At 45.4% G+C, this 18808-nt stretch overlaps 2 protein-coding genes across 4 annotated transcripts in view; one reads left to right on the top strand and one right to left on the bottom strand.

Annotated features, from left to right (window-relative positions):
* Nucleotides 1–1805: 1805 nt before the first annotated feature.
* MANSC1 (MANSC domain containing 1) lies at nucleotides 1806–14691 on the bottom strand. 2 transcript variants are annotated; one of them, XM_070946853.1, is made up of 4 exons: nucleotides 14615–14691; nucleotides 9544–9876; nucleotides 7250–7390; nucleotides 1806–5499 (listed from the first exon to the last, which is right to left on the bottom strand). In XM_070946853.1, exons 2-4 carry the CDS (start codon nucleotides 9761–9763, stop codon nucleotides 4730–4732), a joined length of 1131 nt encoding a protein of 376 aa, XP_070802954.1. In that variant the 5' UTR covers nucleotides 9764–9876; nucleotides 14615–14691; the 3' UTR covers nucleotides 1806–4729. The 2 variants fall into 2 exon arrangements, with proteins under 2 accessions (XP_070802954.1, XP_070802955.1); XM_070946854.1 differs by having other exon boundaries at nucleotides 14593–14640.
* Nucleotides 14692–14979: 288 nt separating this feature from the next.
* BORCS5 (BLOC-1 related complex subunit 5) overlaps nucleotides 14980–18808 on the top strand; it is a 36787-nt gene continuing 32958 nt past the window's right edge. Inside the window, exons 1-2 of one of the 2 annotated variants that reach the window (XM_070946763.1) lie at nucleotides 14980–15122; nucleotides 16753–16896. In XM_070946763.1, the coding sequence (XP_070802864.1) occupies nucleotides 15068–15122; nucleotides 16753–16896 (199 nt within the window). In that variant the 5' untranslated portion in view covers nucleotides 14980–15067. Of the gene's footprint in view, nucleotides 15123–16476; nucleotides 16658–16752; nucleotides 16897–18808 lie in introns of those variants that run through there. The other variant, XM_070946764.1, reaches the window with a different exon arrangement.

Here is an 18808-nt window from a genome sequence, read left to right as displayed (position 1 = left end):
TGTTGGCCGAACCAGTTAATTCATGTGCTGTCCACCTGTTTTCAACTGCTAGGTGGGCAGGAGTTGGGGCAAGTAATGGGAGCTCAACCCATCACATGACGCTCGGGTCTCAAACCCCGGCTGTCAGCTTTCCAGTTGACAAGCTCAGTGTCTTTAATCATGTCCCCTTTAGGTTAAAAGCAGGCTGGAAATCACAGTAACCATGAGTTCTAGTCCCACCTTAGTCACAAAAGAATCAGAAGATGCTTTGTAGCCTTTTCCAAATGGCATACTTCATATCTAAAAGAGTGGTGCAGTGGCTCTCTCGCCTCACAATTAGGAGGCTGTGAGTTCAATCCTAGGTAGAGGCAGATATTTTTCTCTCTGGGCACAATGAGAATAGATCTGCTTAAAAAACACTCCGCATTGGCGACAGGAAGGACATCTGGCCAGTAAGCACTCAGCTCCATTCAGTTGCCCAGATTCCACCCCGCAAGGGATTATGGGATCATTAAATACTTTGTATCTAAAACCTCCAAGCAACGCTCCAAAGGATGAAAAGATCCGTTTCAAACTGATCACGAAATACAGCATATCATTTTAAAAAGGAAATGACTGTCCAAACGCTGCTTGGGTTTATTTTAAACCTTTTAAATCAGTTCAAACTTTATTATTGCTTAAATAATCGGCAGTAGAATCATTTCCAAGAGGAAAAAAAAGGAGTTAAAACACACCTGAGCTGCAAGAATTCGTGTAAACACTAGAGGGCAGCAAGGAGATAGAACTCTTCTTTTGTCACCATCTAGTGGTTATTCCTGATTTTTGTAACGGCATACAGGCAGTCCTTGACTTACGACAATTGGGCCTAGAATTTCCGTGGCTAAGCAAGGCAGTTGTTAAATGGGGTCACACCCATTTTTATCTTTTTCACCATAGCGATGAAATGAATCACACGATCATTAAAGTGAATCCAGCTTCCCTCGCTGACTTTGCTTGTTGGAAGCTGGCTGGGAAAGTCGGGAAAAGTGATCACATGACCCAGAGCACTGCAACCATCATAAAGATATATGCTGGTTGTCAAGCACCCAATTTTTTGATCACATGACTGTGGGGAATGCTACAACCCTTGTGTAAAGACCGGCCGTTAAGTCACTTTTTTCCAGTGCCGTTTTAAGTTCGATGGGTTGCTAAGCCATGGTTCTAAGTTGAGGACTACCTGTACCGTTAACGCGGATATAAAACAATTCCTTATTCCATATCATGGAAAATGTAATTGTTAAAAACTGTCAGCCTCACATTAGCAGCTTTGTAGGCAGGCCCAATAAAAAGGGAGAAAGAGACTGGTCAATTTCACTCTCATTTCCCTGTGCTTGGACCATTTCCACACCAGAAACTACACACGGAAGCTCCTGTTCAATCCCAGCTGTTTTTTTAAATGGAATCCAGTGTGACGTGTGTATCCGTCCAGCTCAGGGGTGTCAAACACAAGGCCTGGGGCCTGGATCCGGCCAGCAGGGTGCTTAGATCTGGCTCATGGGAACACCCTGGAAACAGCAAAGGATCTGTCCATGGTGCCTCTGCTAGCGAAAATGGAGCTTGGGAGGGCCACTGCAGTGTTGGGTTCCTCCCGGTTCGGCTGAGCCGGTAGCGGTGACGATATGACGTCACTGAACTGGTTCTCCCTCCCCCCCCCCCCTCCTACCCCCACGTTATTCTCACCTTTTATTTGGTCCCACCCCCAATCTATTGCTGCCTCCTGAGTCCCAGCTGATGGCTAGAGGGAAAAAAACTGTTTAAACTCTTGCCGCGGGGCTTCAAAGGGCCGTCCTACAGCTGATCAGTGTTAAAAGCAAACAAATGAGTCGGGTCGTAAGTGCGAGGACCTTCCAGAAATGACTCTGACCAGCTAACCACGTCCACCTAGTCACATGACCTCCAAGCCACACCCACAAAATAAGCCACACCCACAGAACCAGTAGTAAAAAAAATTAGAACCCACCCCTGGGCCATGGGTAGCCTGTTCTGACCTAGGCTCCCCAAGAGCATGAAGCAGACTCATTGTCCTGACAAAAAAACTCTTTAAGTTACTGTGAATTCCTCCCATTCACATCCAGCAATGTCTTTCAAGGGAGAATTTACAGTCACAGACCTTATCTGGCTTGGGGAGCTGCCAGGCTGACATCTTCAAAACTTGGCAAGAAGTCTCAGAGAGTCACGAACCAATTAAGCGAACTAATTGTCTCCTGCAAACTCCCCTCCCTCTCTTTATTCCCTATGGGAGGGGCCATTCACCATCCACCTGTGGCTTTACTCCTGAGTTGACTTAGTTCCTTAGCTGTTCTTCTCCTGGCAGCTTGCACATGCACACTGGGAACAGGCTCCAGCTGCTCTTCTGCCCCACTGATGTCCGACTCCGAAGGCAGCTGACGTCAGACGGCCCTGACCCCATCTCTGCCTCCGACACAAAGCACTCATCAGAGCCTTCCCCAGACTCCAGGACTGGCCCATGTTCCTCCCCAACCTCCTCAGTGTCTGAGTCTGCACCAGCTCTGCTGGGTGCTGGCAGGCCACAACATAGACCTCCCAAGCTGAGTTTTCGCTGGCAGAGTGTTGCAGGAGGCCATCGCAGCCGAAAATGGAGCTCGGGAGCCCGTTTTCACTGGCAAAGTGCTTGGGCCACCACAGGAGTCCCCGACACAAGTGATGTCAAGCTGGCCACACACACCTTGCCCCCCCCAAAGGTCAAACACAACCCTGCTGCGGCCCTCAATGAAATTGAGTTTGACACCCCTGGTCCAGCTCAATGCAAGACCATCCCAGCAATTACCCTGCGGGGCAGGGGGTGGGCAATGCTGGCTCAGGAATTCTGGGAATTGAAGTCCACAGGTCGTAATGAGGCTGTAGTAGCCCACCCCCTGCTGAAGGGGGACCGATGCAGCTGCTGATCTCCTTCCCTCTTTTAAGGACCTGAGGACAGAAGGCATCTCCAGTTGAAGTGCTGAGGTCAGGAGATAATGGGACTGAATCCCTCCCTCCCGGTCAAAGAGGAAACTTCAGTATTTTGAACAGAAGATCTGGTTTTGCCGTTGTTCGGGTTACGCTATAGCCGAATTTAAAATTAAAAAAATTAAAACCGGCTCAGCTGCTGAACACAGAAGTCAGTTCAGAACAGAAGGCAGAAGTCAATTCTGGATGCAAAAAGCTGTGTTTTTTGCAAGGTCCAAATTTTTGACTAGTTTTGTTAGGTGGTGTAAACCACCTATAGATTTATAGAGCGAGACAGCCTGGAGGAAGGTCTGTCTCAGCCATTAAGGAAACCCCAGTTTAGATCAGAAAATCAGAACAAGGTCTGAACATTCCCCCATCTTAATTCTCTTGGGTATAAGTAGCAAGAAGAGAGAGACTCCTGTCAAGCTATCACGATTATGTTACGATACCCTTCAAGGTAGTGATTGTTGTGGTGTATTTCCTAATAGCAATAGCACTTAGACTTATATACCGCTTCACAGTGCTTTTACAGCCCTCTCTAAGCAGTTTACAGAGTCAGCTTATTGCCCCCAACAATCTGGGTCATTTTTCCCACCTCGGAAGGATGGAAGGCTGAGTCAACCTTGAGCCTGGTGAGATTCGAACTGCCAAATTGCAGGCAGCCGGCAGTCAGCAGAAGTAGCCCTGCAGTACTGCACTCTAACCACTGCACCACCGAGGCTCATCTAGCCAATCTGAAGGGTTGGCACAAATGAACACTGTTGCCATATGTTCTTTGCTCTATAAATGATTTTTGCACACAGTGTGGCACTCTGGAACTAAATACCCTGCAGGCATATCAAATCCATGTTTTGCCTTTTAAAACTAAAATAACTCTCTTCCTCCTTGGCAGATTTTTCTTTTCATACCAGGGCTGTAACAGATGAACGAAACGTGATTGACTCTAGAAGGGAGTTGTAGCCAAGTGCCCAAAAGTTAATTAAGGATGTATTCATCAAATAAATAGGATTGCGCCCCTATACCTTTGTGTGTTTAAGGTCTGCAACCTTAAACACACAAAGAGCGATTTGCAACCGTTTCCTACAGAAAAAAAACCAAAACACCGGGAACCACAAAACCTGAGTGGGTATGGCCAATTCCGCATCATTCATTCCTGAGTCACATGACCCCCCTAGCCACACCTATCCAGCCAGTCATTAGGGCAGAGAGCCGGTTATTAAAAAACACCGGGAACCACAAAACCCTTTTCTCTCTCTCTCTCTCTCTCCCTCTCCCTCTCCCTCTCTGTATCTCTCTCTGTCTCTCTCTCCCTCCCCTTCTCTCTCTGTATCTATGTCTCTCTCCCACCTCTCTCTGTATCTCTCGGATTTCCAAGGCCAGGCGAGGAGTGACTGGGAGGGGAGGGCGAGGAGCGAAGCCAGCCAGTGATGGGACAGGGAGCTGCAGCAGAGGACCCAAAAAGCCGCGTGCGGCTCCAGAGCTGCAGGTTGCTGACACCAGCCCTATACTTTCTGCAGACTTTCTGAGGTGGGAAGGAGCAATGGGCTATCCCTATGTGAGACATAGATATATCATCAAGGAGGAAAGGGATCATAAGAGAAAGCAACGTATTTTGAAATTGGTGGAACCTTGTGACTTGGGTGTGCGGAATTGCATTAGAACTGCAAATTCAATCCATATTTTTTTTTCTTTCCCTGAAGGCCACAAGACAGCCAAACTCTTCCACGCTGACCACCGAGGTGTCTCCGGGTCCCTCTCACGTTCACATGTTGGTGTACATGTCATTGATCAAGTAGTCCAGCCTGGTGTAGCGCTGTGGCTGACGCGAGCAGAACATTTTCCCCCCTATCAGCACCACCGCCAAGAGAAAAAACAGCACCCCGAAAAACAAGGCGGCAAGGAGGACGCTTTGGTCACTCAGCAGGGAGAAATCGTCCCTGGCTGGGCTGCCATCAAGGCTGAAGCCTTCCAAACTAAGTCGCCCGTCATCACTAAGGTGGGAGCCCCGAGGAGAAGAAGACGGAGTAGGCAGGGCGGATGACGATGAACTGAAACGGTGAAGATCAATTTCGGAAGGAAGCGTTGGCTTGGGATGAGGGTCCTTGCTTGGCTGGAGAGTGGCCGCCTCTGTCTTTCTGGCATAAGGCACAGGAGTAGCGACGTGGCTAGGAGGACTATGAATGGCTGCAGTCCTGCTGGTCGAAGAGTCAAGGGTGGCGAGGGATAGTTTAACAGGAGTAGGTCGTTGGATGGTGCTAGCAGAACTGTTGCTTTCAGGCACCATTGAAGAACCCAAAGTCTCGACTTCATCTGTCCTTCCAGTTTTGGGATGCTGGGAGGATCCATCTACTTTCTCTAAGGGATGATCTGAAGGGCCAAAGATTTCCTCTTTCGTAGAAGTCTTGGGCAAAGAATCCGGTCTACCCAGTGGCCTTGCAAAACCAAACCCAGCTGCTTGTGGGGATGCTGTTCTGTTCACTGTAAAATGAGGGACTTTCTTTAAGGAAGGAGCTGGTTTGGATATCTGTTTGCCTAAAAAAGAAAAGGAAGACAGATGATTCTCTAAAGGTAAAGGTTCCCCTTGCACATACATGCTAGTCGTTCCCGACTCTAGGGGGCGGTGCTCATCTCCGTTTTAAAGCTGAAGAGCCAGCGCTGTCTGAAGATGTCTCCGTGGTCATGTGGCTGGCATGACTCAATGCCAAAGGCGCACGGAACACTGCTACCTTCCCACCAAAAGTGGTCCCTATTTTTCTACTTGCATTTTTTATGTGCTTTCGAACTACTAGGTTGGCAGAAGCTGGGACAAGTAACAGGAGCTCACCCCGTTATGCGGCGCTAGGGATTCGAACTGCTGAACTACCGACTTAGATCGACAAGCTCAGCGTCTTAGCCACTGAGCCACCTATGATTCTCTATACCTCAGCAAAAAAAAAAACCCGCAAGACAGATCAGGAAGTCATCACGAATGGGCTTTAAACCATTACAAGATTATTCCCATGAATGTCTTAAGAGTAGGAAATTTGCAGGCTCAACTCTGTTTCTTCATGTGAAAGTAAAGCCATACCTAGCTCAAAAAATGAATCTGAAAGTGGTTTATCTTGACAGCCATTTTTCCAAAAATCTGAAGGCTGTAGATTTTAGGCAGGTGAGTTAGAAATGCCTGAAACCACAAAATCTCTTAGAATATTTATTTCTCTTTGCAGAATCTTCCTGGTGGTTGGTTGGTTCGTGAATCAAGGATTACAACTGGGAGTCACACATTTGCTGAAACTTGCTGTTGTATTTGGAAGATTTCAGTAGTTAAAGTAGAAACCTGGCACATCAGTCCTGGGGAAGAGGAATCCTCCACCCAAATTCAATTTTAGCACTAATAGGCGCTTAGCAATCATCCGTCAATTTAAGAAGGAATTGTGATAAAGATGAAATTCTTTACAATTACGTTTATGGTTTATATTCTATTAAAAGAATCTATCCAGAGACTCTTCAATAACAGATCCTTCATTGTGCCCTTAAGTATTGTATTTTTCGGACTATAACACGCGCCAGAGTATAAAACGTACCAAGATTTCGAAGAGGAAAACAAGAAAAAAAAAGTTTTGGCCCTCCCCAGCCCCCAGGAGCACTCTGCAGGCCTTCCAAACCCTTTGTGCGTCCCGTTTTTGCGAAAAACGGGAAGCACAGAGGGTTTGGGAGGCCTGCAGAGTGCTCCTGGGGGCTGGGGAGGGCAAAAACGCAACGCGTGGGGAGGGTTGGGAGGCCAAAAACGGGCCCGTGTTTTGTATCTTATACTCCGAAAAGTATGGTATATGGCTTGCTTTGCAGAAAAAGAACAGATCTGTGGATAAAAACTAAATATCACCATTGAGTAAGAATTCTTGAGTAAGAATGCCATTGGCTTAAAATAGTCACTTATTCATTACATTGTATGATGGAATGTAGTCCGGAATATATATATATATAATTAGCATATGAATAGAATAATAACTGGAAAAAAAAACCATGCTTATTTTCCCATGATATCACCACAGGCTCAATTTTGGGAAAAACTATTTTTCTGGAGCGTGAGAGAGAAAAGGATTCAGTTTCTTGATATCAACATTTGCTACTTTCCATTTTTTTTGAAGGGAGGTCGGCAAAGTTTTACTTTTGAAATCTTTTAAAGCAAGGTTACACTGAAAACTGCTTGGAGTCTCTAATGGAGCTCTTTTTCAAGTACGTTAAGAGTTTCCAGCAAATGACTAGTTGAAACTGGTCGATCAGTGGATTTCCATTCATTTACCTTCTATTATTCTGTATGTGACCAGTCCTGATGCTGGTTTTACAGGACAGGTTTCTTGGGTGGGGAAATAAAACTGATAGCAATTTGGAGAGCTGCTTTTCATTTTGGTGTTAAAGATCGCATAGTTGCACGTCTTATCACCTAGAAAACAAGAGAAACAGAGAAAACATTATCTTAACAGCAAGTTTTGGGCTACCTGCCCTAGTAATTCCATGCGAGTGAAGAGAAGGGAGTTCTCCAAAATAATGACATCCATAAATACTGTATTTTTTGGAATATAAGACGCTCCAGTCTATAAGACGCACCTAGTTTTTGGGGAGGAAAACCAGAAAAAAAAAATCTGCCTCTGCCTCCCAGCATTCATCAGTTTGCCGCAGCCCAGTTGCTGCCGCCACCCATTCACCGCCACTGCCCAGTTGCTGCAGCCACCGCTGCCCGTTCGCCACTGCCGCCACCGCCCATTCTAGAACAGCTGATCGGCACTGCACCAACCCCCCTCTCTCCCTCGCCGCAATATTCGCTGTATAAGACGCACAGACATTTCCATCTACTTTTTTTGGTGGGGGGGTGGGCTTGGTGAGCCTTGGTGACGCAAGACTAAAATGCTGTTAAGTAGGATCAGCTGCCTGCAATTACTGCAAGTTCAAATCTCACCAGGCTCAAGGTTGACTCAGCCTTCCATCCTTTCGAGGTAGATAAAATGAGGACCTGGATTGTGGGGGCAATTAGCTGACTTTGTATAAAAAAGAACACTGCTTGGGGGAGTGGGGGGGGGGGCGAAAGCCCTACTAAGCAGGTATATACAAAAGTATGAAGGCTATTGCTTAACGCATTGTAAGCCGCCCTGAGCCTCCGGAGAAGGGCGGCATATAAATCGAACCAATAAATAAATAAATAAACTGTGTCTTATACTCCGAAAAATCTGGTAATATAGAGGACTCCACCGCCACCTCATAAGCCCCAGATATATTTAACCTGTGCAGGATTGTCAGAATTGTCCTTGTGTCCATCACAGGGTGGATTCGATTTAAATCATGGTTTAAATCACTAGTAAAAAGGCTTGATTTAAATCAACTCGATTTAAATCATAATTGTTAAAGAGCAACTGTCACCTCTGTCCCACAGCGGCTCCTCCCTCTGACTCACTGTTTGCTTGCTTTTTTTTTTTTGCTTTTTAATTTATATGCCGCCCTTCTCCGGAGACTCAGGGTGGCTTACAATGCGTTAAGCAACAGCCTTCATACTTTTGTATATATTTATACAAAGTCAGTTTATTGCCCCCACCATCTGGGTCCTCATTTCACCTACCTTTGAAAGGATGGAAGGCTGAGTCAACCTTGAGCCTTGTGAGATTTGAACTTGCAGTAATTGCAGGCAGCTGGTGTTACTTAACAGCACTTTAGTCCACTGTACTATCAGGTTCTTTAACTGAATCACCAACAGTCCCATTCACTTTAATGGGACGGCTGGTGATGCGGCAGTGACACAACAAGTTGAGGGACAGGTGAGTGGATGCCCGCTAGCAGGCGCTGCCACGAGGGATCTGAAATGACAGGTGCTCTTTAAATGTAAGAACACATTCTTGCTGGTAGTTAGAATCTTTAATATTATTGTTTGCAAACAAAATGAAGGTTTCCTATTTAGGGTGCATATTATCTCAGCTTGCAGAGTTTACATTCATTGAATGAGTTTACCAAAAATGTAAATATTATAGAATATACAGCCTCATGCCACATAACTAATTAGTTTATTCACGCTGAATAAACTAAATTATTGTGTCTTAAATAGAAAACTATCTTTAGATAGATTTTTACTTCAAAAGCATTTTATTACAATAAATATGATAAAAATAAAAAAAAATCAAATAAAAAAAAAACCATTGATTTTTATCCACCCTGATTCATCAGCATGTTTTTTGCACGTTCACTCCTGCCTACCTATACAGGAAGTCCTTGTTTAGTGACTGCCTTATAGTGTGGCTGTTTGCATTTTACCAGGGTGACAAAAAAGTAACTTTACCACCAATCTTTGCATTTACGTCCTCACCTCCAGAGGTCTATAAAGCAAAGGAAAAGCTGACGGAAGATTGTAAAAGCACAGGCGCAGTCTCACTTAATGACCACTTTAACGCCCGAGTTGTTGGTCCCCATTGTGGTCACTGATCGAGGACTACCTGCAATTCCAACTGTATATAGAGAAAGGGATGCAGGAAATAGTCTTCCTTTCTTCTCACTGATTTTTTTTGTTTAAAAACAAATATGTTCTTAACTTGACCTCAAATCTGTCGCTCTTACCTGCTATTTTTTCTGAGCAGCAAGTCTCCACACAGGCTTCCCAAGATGGTGCATAGATCGGATCCGTCCCCCTGATGCCTTTGGAAAAGGCTGTTGGGATATCGATCGTCATGTCTTCCATCTTCTCTGAGGAACACTTTTGGGTCTGGGATGGTTTTACCGCGACCAAAGCCAGCACTGCTGATACCCAGGCCAAGCACAGCGTGGTCTGGACAGCCATTTCTTCCTCTCAGAGTGATGGGCTCTGGAAAGGTATTTTCATTCACACCTATAGAATTTTTCAAGCCCAGGGTACAGCTTTCCAAGATGGCCGCATTCCTTGAAATCCTTCAGCTAAGAAAAAAGAAGATTATAACAGGGATTGATTGATTGATTGATTAAATTTATATCCCGCCTTTCTCCCCGAAGGGACTCAGGGTGGTGAACAGCCGAGAATTAAAATAACATGCAATATAAAAGTTAAAATAATTAAGAATAAATTAAATTAATCGGCCTCCCAATTTAAAACCCCTAGAAATACAATTAAAAACCCCTAAAACCTATTCAGGCCAGGCCGGCTTGCTGAAATAAAAACGTCTTCAGGGCCTTACGGAAAGTGCGGAGATCCGGAATCATCTGTATTTCAGGAGGTAGCTCGTTCCAGAGGGCAGGTGCTCCCACAGAGAAGGCCCTCCCCCTGGAGGCCGCCAGCCGACATTGCTTGACCGACGGCACCCTGAGGATGCCCTCTCTGTGAGAGCGTATTGGCCGGTAGGAGGTTATCGGTAGCAGCAGGCGGTCTCGTAAATACCCTGGCCCTAAGCCATGGAGCACTTTAAAGGTGAGAACCAACACCTTGAAGCGCACCCGGAAGACCACTGGGAGCCAGTGCAGCTCGCGCAGGAGAGGTTAAAAGAACTGTAGAAGGAATTTCCAGTAGTGAAACAAGCACATTTCAAATCATGAGTCAAAAGACTAGTTTTACCTGTCACAAAACGGTTCAGTATGGAATGACTAATTGGGATGTAAAGGAACTTTATGTTGATAAGAAAGCAGCTTGGGGGGGTGGGGGGGAAGAAAAGCAAATACCAAAGCAGTGAGACAAGTTATGCTTTTCTCAAAGCCCTGGGATATATCAAGAGGCTTGGGGTGATCCCAAATCTGAAGAAAGAAACAGCATCTTGGGAAAACAACGGGAAGCCCATTAATGTTGGCCCAACATTAAGAAAAAATGTTCTCAGAACTTTGAAGAGAAAAAGATCCCTGTGGCTTATAGGAGGAGATATCCTGACAGCAAGAAAAAAAGGTAGAGAATGTGCCTTGAGTGAAAAGGACATTTGAAGAATGAACACAGATTTCTAGCATAAAGCAAGAAGTACATACAGATTTGTCAGTTATGCACATCAACAAAAGGAGAAATAGAGAAACTAAAGGAGTGCAGTATGCCACTCAAGAGTCACTTTCATGTGGGCGGCTACACAAATATGATAAATACCTAAAATAAAGACATCTTTTAAGTAGACCAGAGGACCTCCATGAAAATAAATTTATAAATTGGGGTGTTTTAAATTTGTTTTGGGCCAAAGTATTTAATGTATTTTTAAATGGTTTTTTAATGTTTGTACTATGTGTATTTTATCTTTTGGCTGTTCACTGCCCTGAGTAGGACTCAGTACTCAGTACTCCTTCGGGAGTAGGGCAGTATATAAATTTAATTAATTAATAAATAAATAAATAAAAATGTCCAGCTCTGAAGGAATGAGCAAGAATAACCATTAAAGGTATCTGGTTGAGCTTGAGATAAAAGAAAAGGACAATCTACCCTGAAGCTTTTAATAAACACGATTATTAAAAGTGTAAAAACAAAAATGTTTGTACAAACAGGAACATTTGCAAAAAAGAAAGAAAAAAAAAGACTCAATTAGAAAATGAGGCATGGCAAGCAATTAGCCAGCTGGTCAATAGGAAAGCTTCAATCTGAAATGAAATATCGTATTTTTCGGAGTATAAGACATAACAGAGTGTAAAATGCACCTTAGTTTTGGGGAAGGAAAATAGGAAAAAAAAAATCTGCCTACCAGGTATTCATCTGGCTAGTCCCTAGCATGGTCAGCTTCAGCACATTAGTTCGCTTGCTGGTTTTGAGGTTGAGGCTGATTGGGGCTAAAAAATAGCTTCAAAAGCTCAGCTGGTTGTTGGCAGGTGAAAGTGGAAGAGATAAGAGAAGGCAGCAGTTGTTCCGGGTAGCCATTTGGGGCATCGCATGGGGTTACATTTGGAGTATAAAATGCACCCAAATTTTCAGCCTCTTTTAGGAGGGAAAAAAGTGTGTCTTATACTCCGAAAAATACGGTATCCATTGTTTAAAGGGTAGCAAAAGTACTAACAGCAATACATCAACCAATCTGGATAAGTTTGTACGCTCAGAGATTGGAAAATATCTAACAACCTAAAATGTGTAAATGTTGAATCACTTGCACAAGTTTATCGCACAAATATTTGCTTTAAAACATTACAGGAAAAAAATGTCAAATGAGCAGGCAGGCAAAAGGCTGTAGGACAGAAGTTCAGATAACTATCACAAAATGGATAATGGCGAGAAGAACATTTGAGGCAGCTTATCTTTGCTTTGTTGAATACAGCAAAATCACGATTGGGGTATGGACCATCCTGTCAGTGTCAAGCAACCGGTTTAGTAAATTCACAATGGGGAGTGTAAATGACTCATAATTTTCTTCTCTGGGAGGCTCCAACTTAATAAAAGAGAACCAGGATGTTGGAGAAGTAAACAGGAGACTAAAGAGGAAGGAATGATAACTTAAACAAAATATAAAGGATAAGAACAAAGACCAGAATATTTAGAGCAGTGTTCTTTTTAGAGGTAATATACTATCGTGAAAGTTTGACAATGAGAAAGAGAAAGAGGATTGACACATTAAGTCATCTGGAGACTACTATGAAGTACAACAAAGACCCATCGATCAGTTGTGGACCAAATAAATAAAGGCTCACTGCTTAGCTGACATAACTATCAGTCAACAAAAGATCGACAAACAAAAACTCACATATTTTGGGCATGTGAGGCAAGTGGGTGAGAGACTAGAATAAAAAACCCAGGAGGCATTAAAGTTACCGGTGAATGGGTGCGATCCAAGAGATTACAGAATTGTTCTTGGAAGAGTTACACGTTTTTTGCTGCAGGCAAGTCACAGCGAAAAGCTTTTACCTGTAACAATCACCAAGAGTCAACTCAATGATGCGTAACTAAGTTGAGGCAAATCACTCCAATACATAAACAGGGAGACATTTCTTCCTCACTGAAAGACCCACTGGCCTCCAACTTTGTAATTTATAGAGCCTGCCACATAAAATGGACATTTGAAAAGGAAAGAAAGGAGAAATAGCAAGCTGTGCAAAAAAGCCTCTGAAGCATTTGGAATCCGTCATATATTCATTAGATACAAAAGTGTTCATCCACCAGTGGTTAGAATGCAGTAAGGTAAAGGTTCCCCTTGCACACATGTGCTAGTTGTTCCCGACTCTAGGGGGCGGTGCTCATCTCCGTTTCAAAGCCGAAGAACCAGCACTGTCCGAAGACGTATCCGTGGTCATGTGGCTGGCATAACTAAACACCAAAAGTGCACGGAATACTGTTACCTTCCCACCAAAGTGGTCTCTGTTTTTCTACTTGCATTTTTACAGGCTTTCGAACTGCTAGGTTGGCAGAAGCTGGGACAAGCAACGAAAGCTCACCCCGTTACGCGGCACTAGGGATTCGAACCACCGAACTTTTGATTGACAAGCGCAGCATCTTGGTCACTGAACCACCGCGTCCCTAGAGTGCGGTATTGCAGGCTAATTCTGCCAACCAACCGCAGTTTGATTGTCACCAGGCTTTGAGGTTGACTCAGCCTTCCATCCTTCCGAGGTCGGTAAAACTAGTGCTGGTGATTACCTATAAGGGTGCTGGTGATTACCTATAAAGCCTTACATGGCCTAGGTCCGTGCTCCCACAGGGAGGGCCTACTTAGGGTGCCGTCGGCCAGACAGTGTCGCTGGCGACTCCCAGGTAGAGAGCTTTCTCTGTGGGCACACCCGCCCTTTGGAATCAACTCCCTCTGGAGCTCCGGGTGGCTGAAAACTTGGTTATTTCACCTGGCCGCATTGGACTGATGGGGGTTTTAATCTGGGTTTTATTGAATTTCTTAATTTTAACTTGGACTTCCGTTTTAACGGTTTGTCTGTTCTGTTTTAATTGTGGTGAGCCGCCCTGAGTCCTGTGAAGATAGGGTGGCATACAAGTCCCAACAAACAAATAAAGAAATAAATAAAACGAAAAACCCAGATTGTTGGCGGAGCAATCGGCTGACTCACTCTGTAAACCGCTTAGAGAGGGTTGTAAAAGCCCTGTGAAGCGGTATACAAGTCTTAAGTGCTATTGCCATTATTATATTGCTAATATAGCAATATTGCGACTATTAAGTGCTATTGGTATTATCGAGCCACCCCAACCCGAGCCACCAAGTGGAAATTCCCAATCCGCTGCAAATGGGAGACTCTGGTTGGACAGGTTTGCCCAGTATGACTCAAGAAGGCGGCCAAAGAAGGGGAGGTGGGAGAGGCAGCAAAGGGTGTGTGTGTGTTTGAGTGTGTGAAGGACGCCCTTTTGTTGCTGGGGAGAGCCCCCCCCCATGGCCCAATGACCCCTTGCTGCCCCCCACAGCTCCCTTCTAACCCCCTCTTGCCCCCTCCCCGCCTCCAATGCTTCCCCCCCATGGCCCAATGACCCCTTGCTGCCCCCCACAGCTCCCCTCTAACCCCCCCTTGCCCCCTCCCCTCCTCCAATGCTTCCCCCCCCATGGCCCAATGACCCCTTGCTGCCCCCCACAGCTCCCCTCTAACCCCCCCTTGCCCCCTCCCCTCCTCCAATGCTTCCCCCCCATGGCCCAATGACCCCTTGCTGCCCCCCACAGCTCCCCTCTAACCCCCCCTTGCCCCCTCCCCTCCTCCAATGCTTCCCCCCCCCCATGCCTTCTCCTGCCCCTTCCTATCCTTATGTCCCCGGCTCACCCCCAGCGATGTTATTATTTACCGCGGCTCCTTCCTCCGGCCGGGACGGGACCGGGCTGATGAGGCACCCATCCTCCAGCCGGAGGGGAAGATTTCTGGCTAAGCCTCTTGTGCAGAACCGGGGGAATCCCTGGAAGACGAGCCCGGGTCGGTCCAGAAACCCGGCAGCTGGATGCGACGTTCTGCTTTTGCAGGAAAAAAAAAAAAAAAGGAGGCCCGTTTCCTTTTTTGACCGGAGCCCAACCGTTACGCAGAGCCGACCCAGCCACGTAACGGGAGCGGATGCAACCCCGCTTCCTGAACAAGCAGCGCGCTTCCGGGCAGGAAGCGGAAGCGCCGGGCACGAGGGGGGCGTGGTTAGAACGCTCAGGGAGAGAGAGTGTACTCTTTCCGGCCACCACCACCCGCCACTCGGCACGCGCAGACGCCTCCGTGTCGCGGGGAGATGACGTAAGAGCCCCGCCGTTGCCTGGCGATGGGGTCCGAGCAGAGCGCCGAGGCTGAGGGCCACCCTCACGACCCCGCGACAGGTGGGCGCTCCCGCGAGGGACGGAAAAGGCCTCTGAGGCCTGGATATCGAGTGAAGGGGGAGAGGGGGGCGGCGTAGCTTTGCCTCCCCCTCTTTCTCCCCCTCGTTGTAGTCCGAAGCTCTCCTCTGCCCGCCACGGGGCGGTTCCCGCCTGCTCACCAGCGGCCTCCTCAGACCCCTCGTGCTGAAGAGCTGCGGGTAGAGAGAGAGGCCGAAGGCGAAGCGGGAGTAGTCTGCAGCAGTTTGGTTCAATCTCGGCAACTTTTTGAGGTATGTCCCAAAGGTGCTTCCCCCTCCCCCCCCCACTCCACAAGAGGCAACTGTACTTTTTTGGTTTTTTTCTTTTGAAGACGTTTCGCTTCTCATCCAAGAAGCTTCTTCAGCTCTGACAGGATGGTGGGGAATGGAAGGGTTTATATTCCTTTGCAGACAGCTGGTCACTTTGCATCCTTTCAGAGAGTCTTTGAGGCCACTTCAGGGGGGAAACCCAGCAAGTTCTGACAGGTTCTGGAGAACCGGTAGCGGAAATTTTGAGCAGTTCGGAGAACCGGCAGATACCACCTCTGGCTGGCCCCAGAGTGGGGTGGGAATGGAGATTTTGCAATATCCTTCCCCCAGGAGTGGGGAGGGAATGGGGATTTTGCAGTATCCTTTTCCTGCCATGCCCACCAAGCCACACCATGCCCACCAAGCCATGCCCACAGAACTAAAAAAAATTGGATTTCACCACTGGGCCACTTGGAGGTTTATCTGTGTCCTCAGGGTCACCTGAGTGGTGCAAATGGGTGTGAAGCCTTCTTGGAACTGCTGAAAGGACCATCATCTATCTCCAGTCTACAACACAGTCCTTTCAACAGTTCCAAGAAGGCTCCACACCCACTTGCAGCACTCAAAGGACCCCAAGGACACAGATAAACCTCCAAGTGGCCTCAGAGACACTCTGAAAGGATGCAGTTGATCAGCTGTCTGCAAAGAACATAAATCCTTCCATTCCTCGCCATCCTGTCAGAGCTGAAGAAGCTTCTTGGATGAGAAGCGAAACGTCTTCAAAGAAAAACTAGAAAGTAGAGTTGCCTCTTGGGGGGAAAAAAAGCACCTTTGGGACAACCATGAACTGAATGACTGAGAATCTCCATAGACTTTCAGAGGTATGGACTTCAACTCCCAGAATTCCCTAGCCAGCTATACTAGGAAATTCTGGAATTGAAGTCCAAACAAATCGAAATTGCTGAGATTGAGAAACGCTACAGTGAAGTTTCGAGCCATGGGATTATGAAATGAAAAATGTATATTTCCCATGAATTATTTTATTCATAGGCCTCGTTTTGGCCCATGGTTGTTTCTGCTTTGCTTTTATATATATATAGTAATGCTAGATTTAAAAAGCCACTTTAATGGTTAAGACATTAGGCTAGAAAGCAGGAGACCTACCATAAATTTGGAAGCCGGTGAGAAGCCATTCAATCTTTCTCAGCCCCAGGAAGGGCAAACCACTTTTGAAAAACCTTGCCATGAAAACTGCAGGGATTAATCCAGGTACTTGCCAAGAGTCAATATTGATTCAGACATCAAAAAGAAATGCTAGATGAGAAGTAATGGTGACGGTTTTGGCTTTGTGTCCCTTTTCTCAGCATCCCCTTCACCAGCCAAGCAACGAGCTAAAATGGATGATATTGTGGTGGTAGCCCAAGGGACTCAGGCATCACGGAATGTCAGCAGTGATCCAGATGTCATAAAACTGCAAGAAATCCCCACTTTCCAACCTCTGTTGAAAGGTAAGAATATCCAAACTTCAAACAACTTTGATAATAGTTTCTCCATCCCCAACACTGTTGATTCCTTGTGTTTCATAACATTTCTGTCTTTCCTCTTATTTAGTCTCCTTTGTTTTGGGCTGTTAAGTTTTGAAAGCAGAAAAAGGAAATGAGCAAAACCAGTAATGGCCTCTCCTCTTCCTCTTCCTCATACAGTCCTTTAAGTATTTTGTAATTGAAGTTATAATACTGTTGGCTTTAAGACTTTTGTTCAGCAAAACAAAAATTATTATTTTTGAAAAATTGCCATCAAATTTATGTTTGTGTAGGTTTGAATGTGGAGCAGTCTTTTCTATGTAGCCATCTGCCACTTTTTTCCATGTAATGTGATGCTGAGGGCAGCATTAGCTCTTGCCTAAGGCTATTAAAGTCCCTTCTCCTTCCCAGGTGGGATGCTGTGGCTCAGTGGTTAAGATGCTGAGTCTTAGACTGTTAAAGGTCTACAGCTCGGCAGTTCGAACCTGAATGACACATGACAGAGTTACTGTCACTTGGCCCAGCTCCTCCTGCCAACCTAGCAGTTTGAAAGCATGCAAATGCAAGTAGGTACCATATATAAGCACGCAAGAAGGTAATCATGTTCTGTTTTTTTGCTGCGTGCTCTATGCTGCAGCATGATGTCATACCGGCCACATGACCATGGTAACATCTCGGGACAATGCTGGCTCTTTGGCTTAAGAAACGGAGGCTGAGCACCACCCTCTAAAGTTGGTCATGACTAGCGGGGTAAAACTCACAGGGATACTTATACCTTTATGTCCTTCTCAGCATCATTTATAACTTCAAAAGTTACTTTTGTGACAGATGGCGTGAAGAGGCTAGTTACAGTACTGAAAGATGTAATTCTAGTTTTGCAGCCCTTTTTGTAGAGTGTAGCTACCATGTTGCAGTTTAAGGTAAAGTTTTTAAAAACACAGGAAAACTATCTTTCCATCAAACTGCCCATAGTTACTGTATCAGTGAGATGTGCAGCATAGAAATTTAATACATAAATACAGTTAATAAATATAAGTACTTCTGGGGGAAGACTGCATAAAACAGTTTTTCCAGATGCCTTGTTAACATGTATTGTCCTAAGCTCATTGCCAGCTTTATTTTTCATGCTGCTGCTATTACAATTAATAGCAATAGTATTAAATTTTGAAAATTTAAATTTGGCCCTTCTACTTTATAGTTTTGAACAAAGACAGTTGCTTGATAAGCTAATGTAGAAAAGTTTGAATAAATATTTTTTGGGACTTAAATCTTTGGCATTGATTGGTTGAATTGCCTAAAGGTGGAAAGTGGGGGCAGGGAACAATTCTCAGCTGTTTTTGGTTGAGCTGTTTTTTAAGTATATAATGCTTTACATGTCACACCCAGTGCCACCCTTTGAAACAAATGCTACTTTTTCTGGGAATATGTTATAGCTACAGAATACCAGGAATGGTTGCAAGTCTCTTAAAGGATTGAAATGTGATGCTATGTGAGGGATCCCTCATTTATATCCAAAAGTCAGGTTCCCCATTATGCTGGTGAGGCAGAGCTGGGAGTTGAAGTTCACACGGTATGAATCAGAACTTCTCTGGCCAGACATCTGGCACTGAGTAGGAGGCTCCTAATCTCTAGACTGAAAAGGTAATAGCTAAATTTCGGTCAACTTAAAAAAGCAGGAGGAAAAAATCTAAAATTAAAATAGCAATAGCAGTAGACTTATATACCGCTTTATAGCCCTCTAAGTGGTTTACAGAGTCAGCATATTGCCCCCAACAATCTGGGTCCTCATTTTACCGACCTCGGAAGGATGGATGGCTGAATCAACCCTAAACCTGGTGAGATTTGAACTGCCAAACTGCAGGCAGTCGGCAGAAGTAGCCTGCAGTACTGCACTCTA

The sequence above is a fragment of the Pituophis catenifer genome, unplaced genomic scaffold (genome assembly GCF_029215685.1).
Source record: "Pituophis catenifer annectens isolate HBS135680 unplaced genomic scaffold, rPitCat1.0.hap2 SCAF_7, whole genome shotgun sequence".
NCBI classification, from domain to species: domain Eukaryota; kingdom Metazoa; phylum Chordata; class Lepidosauria; order Squamata; family Colubridae; genus Pituophis; species Pituophis catenifer.
The sequence above is the reverse complement of the archived record's forward strand: the minus strand, read 5'-3'. Positions and strand labels throughout refer to the sequence as shown.

Excerpts from the sequence above, each read along its gene's own strand:
- MANSC1 (XM_070946853.1), bottom strand. The coding sequence starts at position 9,763 with ATGGCTGTCCAGACCACGCTGTGCTTGGCCTGGGTATCAGCAGTGCTG. Across the intron at positions 7,391-9,543 it reads CTGCTCAGAAAAAATAGCAG|GTGATAAGACGTGCAACTAT; the intron begins GTAAGAGCGACA and ends CTTGTTTTCTAG. Across the intron at positions 5,500-7,249 it reads CACATACAGAATAATAGAAG|GCAAACAGATATCCAAACCA; the intron begins GTAAATGAATGG and ends TTTCTTTTTTAG.